The 7,344-nt window shown below is 44.6% G+C and overlaps 1 protein-coding gene across 8 annotated transcripts in view; it reads left to right on the top strand.

The window, feature by feature from the left end:
* The window catches only part of NFYC (nuclear transcription factor Y subunit gamma), a 65,578-nt gene that overhangs the window by 46,165 nt on the left and 12,069 nt on the right, over positions 1–7,344 (top strand). For all 8 annotated transcript variants that reach the window (XM_035018880.1, XM_035018886.1, XM_035018885.1 and 5 more), the window contains one exon: positions 2,423–2,518. In XM_035018880.1, coding sequence (XP_034874771.1) covers positions 2,423–2,518 — 96 coding nt within the window. The remainder of the gene's footprint in view (positions 1–2,422; positions 2,519–7,344) is intronic.

Here is a 7,344-nt window from a genome sequence, read left to right as displayed (position 1 = left end):
TTTATTTATTTATTTATTTATTTATTTATTTATTTATTTATTTATTTTAAGATTTTATTTATTTATTTGAGAGAGAGAATGAGAGAGAGCATGAGAGGGAGGAGGGTCAGAGGGAGAAGCAGACTCCCTGCCGAGCAGGGAGCCCGACGCGGGACTCGATCCAGGGACTCCAGGATCATGACCTGAGCCGAAGGCAGTCGCTCAACCAACTGAGCCACCCAGGCGCCCAACCTTATTTATAATAGCCAAAGACTGGAAACAACTCAAGTATCCACCAAGATGGGGATGTATAAATAAAAGGGATATGTTCATAAAATTGATTACTACTCAACAGCAACAACAACAAAAAACAATTGATCCATACAACATGGGTGAATCTGAAAAATTATGTTAAGCAAAAGAAGCCAGAGAAAAAAATTATAATAGCCCATGATACCATACACTATCACTTTCTATGGTGATAGAAATCAGAGTAGTGGTTGCCTCAGATTCGGGAGAGGGCAATTGGTTGGAAAGGGAGAGAAGGACACTTTTTATAATCATATCTGGGTGATAGCTACCTGGCTGCATATATTTATTAAAATTCATCAAGCTGTATCCTTAATATTTCTGTGTTTTACTGAATATGAGTATTCAGTAAAATATCACTAGCATGAAGAAAGGCAAAATAAAATGTTAAAAAGACCAACTGAAGTATGTTTGTGTTTCCAAAAAACTGTAGAACACTTTGGTGTGTGTTTGGAGGTGCTTATTATTTGGTTCCCCACCCCTCCCGCCCCCCCATTTCCATCCGTAGATGAGCTGGTTAGGTAGCTTTGAGTAGGTGACATCATCAGGAATGTGATACAATATCGTAGTGATCTTAAATGAGACCTGGCAGCCTTAAGATGTGCCCTGCTTCGGGTAGAGGGTTTATTATCAAGCTGGGGGTTGGCAAGAAGGGTACATTGGAGTTTTGCATTTCAGTGGCTTGGGGCCATCACAGAGACAAGGGGAGGAAAAAAACAGAAAATTTCCATCCCCTTTTATTTTGTCTGGTGAGTCACCTCTTTTAAGATGTGATATATAGAGATTGTTAGGGATTTCTATTACCATGTTGACTTTCTCCCCCAACATTTTATTACGAAAACATTCAAACGTAAGCAAAGTTAATAGTGTTTATATACTCACCACCACACAGATCCTACTGTTAACAGTTACTCACTTCATCCTCATATCTGTCTGTCCCTCTGTCCATCAAGTAACCTATTTTTTTTTAAGTGGTTCCACACTGGGCCCCCCAGTGCAGGGCCCAAACTCATGACCCCGAGATCCAGACTTGAGCTGAGATCAAGGATGCTTGCTTGACTGAGCCACCCAGGCGCCCCGATCTATTTTAAAATGCATTTCAAAGTTTACTTTCCCCTAAAGACTTCAACACGCATATCATTCACTAGAGTTCACTATTTTTTCTTGTTTTTTTTTTTCTTTTGCTTTAAAATTCATACAGTGAAATTACATGAATCTTAAGGATACATAGTGTGTTTTTAATAGTTTTTAATTTTTAAAAAAATTTTTAATTTTATTATTTAAAGAAAGGGAGTATCACTCTTAGAATTCCATTGGAACAGGTCTTGGTTTCAGTATCATGTAGTCAGTTCTAGTAACAACTTCAGACTTCTGGTATTCAAGTCACATTAAACAAGATTTAAACCATGGATTTAACATTGTGACTTTATTTATTAAAGATTTTGTTTATTTATTTGACAGAGACACAGCGAGAGAGGGAACACAAGCAGGGGGAGTGGGAGAGGGAGAAGCAGGCTTCCTGCGGAGCAGGGAGCCTGATGCTGGGCTCGATCCCAGGACCCTGGGACCATGACCTGAGCCGAAGGCAGACGCTTAACGACTGAGCCATCCAGGCGCCCCTAACGTTGTGACTTTAAATTACAAAATACAAATCATAGCCTTGTGGGAACTAATATTCTATAGATCCAGTGACTTGGAAATACTGTAAAAAGTTATTCAATTAGGATTTCAGTAGAGATCCCCAAAGGTTATAAGATTGAATAATAGCCTAACCTTGCTAACCACACAGCGAACAGAAACCTGCCAGTTGAGGTTGCTAGCTGGAGGATGATAATTTAACAACTGTGGGGAGGACTTGGGGTAGGATCCGGCAGAGGTGGTAGTCATAATTGGAGACTCAAATACCCAGTTAGTAGAGCATGAACTACATGTATATCTTTGTCAGTGTCTGTCCATCAAGTCTGACGTGAAGTTTGTGAGTCTGGCTGTGCGTATTTCAGCTATAGCCTTAGCCGTGGTCACTGAGTTTGGCTTAGAGTCATTATCTTCTCTTGCTTGTGACATGGAGGGTGTAAAGCCAGGTGAACTAGTTTCTCCGCCGGCTAATTTTTCACCCTGCTTTTCTTTGTTACAGAGGAATGATATCGCCATGGCAATTACAAAATTTGATCAGTTTGACTTTCTCATCGATATTGTTCCAAGAGATGAACTGAAACCGCCAAAGCGTCAGGTGAGCTGGGAAGGCCTCGCTCCTGCTTCTGACCGAAGAGCACCTTGCATACTGGTGTCAGATATGCTCCTTTTCCTCTCTCAGCTCAAGTCATTTGCTATTCCTTTTGCTTTTCTTTCTCTAGACCAGATCCATCCTTAACATCTCCCTCTGTTACTCATTTATGGATACTTTTAACTCAGTGCCTCTGAGGTGGTATTTCAGTGAAAGTAGACAAAATGAGAAAGACAAGTTACAAACAGTAAAGTGAAGCTCTTTTCACGGTACCCGAGGGAGTCTCTCAGAGTTCTTAACCTGGGATGGGAGAACATTCCCAGCCAGGTACAGATTTTAGATTTTCAAGATTTAAAGAAACAGCTTCTCTATGTGCACAGTGGTGTTTGGAGTGAATGGACTTGGGTTTTCTCTTACTCTGGATTGCGGTTCTCTGTGTAGTGCTCGGGCTATACATTAGATCACCTGTTAGGGTTTAAAAAATACTAGCGTCTGGGTTTTACCCCACATCAGCTGAATCAGAATCTGAGGGGGAGGCCCAGGCCGTAGTACTTTTTAAAGCTTTTCAGATGTGTTTAATGTGCAGCCAAATTTGAGAACCACCACTTAAACTGTTTTCTAAGCAATCACGGGAAAGAATGTGAATATCTGTCTTTGCCTCTCTTTTGCCTGCCCCTCTCCAAAGGTCACACTGATTTTTTTTTCAGCACCTTGGGTGCATCAAGCTCTTAATTGCAATTGTAATAGACTCCTTTCCTGTATAGCTCATTGTTTGAGGCACGCGGATTGCATGACTCAGTAGGTGTGGTTAGAGACACTTGGGGAATAGTGGCAGTGTCTGGCAGGAGCAAAGCTGTGCTTTGTTCTGCTTGCTTTATCTTGTTAATAAAATTTTAAGTGTTTTTAATGAATTATTTCATAATATATTATCCTTAGAACAGAGTCATTCAGTGACAACCATTCTCCTATGCTGTCTCGCACTAATAACCAGTCAGGAAGTGTAGAAGTGGGCATCTTAAAGGACATCTGTAATCCTGACCCTGCCTGGGGGCCTTTGGATCAGCAGGCCCTCTGTCCCCTCCTTACTAGAGCAGGGCGCCTCACTGCGGCTCCGTTCTTTCTGGGCAGTCTTTGCTACTGTAAACATCCTTGACTGGAAGCTGTAAGGTGTTCAGAGGAGCTTTCAGTCGGATGTTTACAGCGGCAGGCTGCCACGGTCGTCCCCAGCTGCGCATCGCCTTTGAAACCATTGCAGGGTTGTGCCCATGGGCTCAGTTCCTCCTCTTGGTGTGTTTCCCTCCTCTCTGAGAAGTCCGTACAATGAGAACTCAGACCACTTCTCTTCCTCCAAAACAAATGCTACCACACCATTGCTCTCCTTTTTGGAATTTGTTTCAGAAGCTCCCTTTAAAAACAAGGTGGTGAGCCCTGTGACAATCAGGCCTTGTGCTAACTCTTGCTCATTCTCTGTGGGCTGTCTGCTGAACCAACTGGCTGGAGGGGAGGGTCATGTTCTGTCCCTTCCTCAGGTCCTCAGTGCCTGGCTCTCTCGGGGTGTCAGGCAGCTCCTAGTTCCATCCTAGCCTGACTCATAATGCTGTGATCCATCTCCTTTTAAAGTTTCTAGCTGAAACAGCTCCTTGCTGCCTGGATTCAGGTCTTTGTTAGGTGTTCAAACCATTGATTGGTGTCCTTTTGGGGACAGGTGCTGCCTGGCCTTTGAAAGTTTGAGATTGCTGAAAGCTGGCCTGAAATTCTAAGATAGCACTTTTAATCCTCTGTAGACATGAAGTTTTCTCCAGTTCCAAATTGGCTGGCACCTCCTTAAGTCCTCTAAAAGCGCCTACTCTCCAAAACTCACCCTTTCTGAAGGAGGCAGCAGTTCATTTCTGGCTACTGAAGCGAATGTACTTTTTTCAGTCTGGAGCTGGCTGCACAACTCTGTAGTGATGGCCTGAGGCTGGGATGCTGCTCATTCTCTGACGTTTGTCAGTCTCCCCTTCTGAAAAGATTCCAAGAGCAAGCCCTCTGGTCAGGGAGGCCACTGCGAAAGCTGGGCAAGTGCCCCATTCTGGATTGATCCAGTCATTCGAGATTGTTCTAGCACAGGGTGTCATTTCCCACTGCTGGAGAAAGAAACTAGCCAGAAATATTGAGTTGTAGATCTAAGGTCCTTGACTTTTCAGAGATGCTTGGAAAATTTCTCTTGTTCTTTGGGGAAGCAAGTAAAGACTATTCAGAAGCAGGAGATAGTTGAGGCTGACTTCTACCCCACTAAAGCTATGAGTTGAAAGTTCCTGCCCATTGAAATGTCATTGTCTCTTCACCCATTTCTTTAAACCAAGCATAATCATTCCCTTGCTAGCTTGCCCTCCATTGGCCGGATGAATCTTCATAATGCAAACGAACCTTAGATGTGCCTCCTTCCATTCCAGTGATTCAAGAGCAGTCATGCCTGGTGCTCACACACCAGCCTAAGCGCCTCTACTTGGTACTTCCAGAGTGTCCTCGGCACTGCCTAGGTCATAAACAACTAAGAGGGTGTGGTAGGCAGTATAGGAGAAGCTCTTTACCTGCAGCCACAGTTTTTGGCAAGGAGTATTTTGGTTTCTGAAAGGGTTGCTTCAAGGATTTGCTTTTTGTCTGGCAGCGAGAGTGTATTCACTTGCAGGTCAGTTGCAGTGAGAGAGAACTGGAGAAAGAACAGTCCCAGGTCGGGGCTGGGAAATGTCAGTTTCTCCCTCCTCCCCGACTTCCTTCAAATTGTTTCTGGGGGTGTCTCAATCCTCTCTACCCTCTCATTTACCCAAGAGCTTTTGTAAGTTAGGTCTAGAGTATAGTGATTGATGTTTTTTATAAAATGGGAAGGACGTTCTCAGTGGAAAATAAATATATTGAACCTATTTCAAGAGCTTTAAAAAGAGCAGTTGGCCTCTGTTTCTTGGGTAAGGGAGGGTATCAGTATTTATCCCTTCCATAGCCAAGAGCTAGTTGACAGGCTGACCTTTATTTATAATGGTGAAAAGTTGAGTTGAAAAGAAGGTGCTGTTGTTACAGTTACATTATGCTGGAAACAGACCTAGACGAGAATAAAGGGGACCTCCTTTTTTTTCTGCCTCAGTATGGTTACGTTCAGGGTTCAGACTGTTTGGGTCTAAAGCACAGAACACATTACCCTAGAAAATTCGTTCATGTTTGAGGACTAGCTTGGAAACCCAGAATGTTAAAAGTGTTTGCTGAGGCTGGGTGGGTGGCCATTAGGGGATCTTTTGATGCCGAGACCCCAGTTCCTGAAAGGCTAGTTGTCAGCAGTCCTAATTCTAGTATCCGGGGCCCCCAGTCCCCAGGCAAGCCCTGTTCTGCAGGGGTTACAAGCTTCTCCCCACACCATGGCCACAGAATCCTAGAGGTAGCAAGAGAGAGTTTAGGTACTCTTTTCTGTTGGTAAAAGCTGTTGCGTTCAAGAGAATATGTCATACTACCAACTTAAGTTTTAGAAAAGCACTTTCTGGGGCACCTGGCTTGCTCTCAGAGGAGCATGCGACTCTTGATCTTGGGGCTGTGAGTTCAAGCTCCACATTGGATATAAAGCTTACTAAAAAAAAAAAAAACAAACCACTTTCCTACCCGCAGCTCTGTGCCTGACTCTATAAATCTGTCCATCATTCAGCAACCTCTTATTGAGTGCCTTCCTATAAGGGAATGAATGACTGGAACATCGAAGAGCAAGAGAGAGTTGAGCCCTCATAGCACTTTCACTCGAGCAGGGAAGGCAGTGAATTTTGACAAGCAAGTACAACAAAGTATGGTGGGGAAGGGACTGTGCACCAGAGATTGGGGCACTTAACCTAGTGAGGGTATGCGGTCATTACCAACTGTGTCACTGTCACTGTGGGGAGCTTTGAGGCAGTCCACAGCATCTCTATACCTTGGAGAAATGTCTTTTCCTCTTTTCTTGAACCTGGCAAACTTAGCCCAGAACAAGGCAGTGAGTAAATTAAGCTAATTTTCTGCTCAGCCAGCCCAAGTGGTTGTATGTTTCTGTTGTTTTTGTTGTCCCAGGCAGGGGCACCGTGTGTCGCAGGGCCCTCCGGAGCAGACGCCGATCTCTGTGTCAGTGGTCAGGGGCCTATCAACCCCGGACCCTCAGGCTCTAACCATGCCGTAGTGTGTGTAAACATCCTACACTCTCAGCTGTGAGCTCAAGGTGGCTGGGAGAGGGTTGTTTACTCCTTCTGCCATGGAAAACGTCAGCTGAAGAAGGAACGGTCTCTTCACCCAGCAGATCGGACAGAATGCGGCCTCCCTAGTCAGCCAAGGCAGCCCTCCCAGCGGAGAGCTGTCCCTCAGGCCCCCTGGGTTGCGCTTCTGTGGCTAAGTACAACCAGAACCAGATACGACACTGGATATACGTGGCCCTCAGTGACCCAACTGTGAAAAGCTGGGCACTTGCCTACCGGTGCTCTCAATCCTGACATTCAATTCTAAAAATCCAGCCCAGGAAAAGCCCTGTTTCCCTTTCCCCTGCTCTGTCCCTCCAGAGCTGGTGGGCACCAAATAAGGAGAGTGCTGCCTATCTGGGAGATTGGGGGCCAGCCCGAGAGCTTGATGTTTGGGTAGCATCTTCCCAGTGCTCGCAATTAGCACCGTCTGCAGATCACAGGCCTTGACAGCGTTTACTGACAAGCACTGCTGGTGCGTGGTTTTTAGTTACAGTAATTATTTGCCCATTTGCAGCTCATCACGCAATGGGTGATTACTCTGTACTTCTGAAAATTGGCTGTATGTGTTGTGAAGCCTATGGAATCTGTTATTTTTAGTTTGATTTAGCA

Source organism: Mirounga leonina, unplaced genomic scaffold, assembly GCF_011800145.1.
Source record: "Mirounga leonina isolate KUSES-001 unplaced genomic scaffold, KU_Mleo_1.0 Mir_173, whole genome shotgun sequence".
Classification (NCBI taxonomy): Eukaryota; Metazoa; Chordata; class Mammalia; order Carnivora; family Phocidae; genus Mirounga; species Mirounga leonina.
This window is presented reverse-complemented; position numbering and strand designations above follow the sequence as displayed.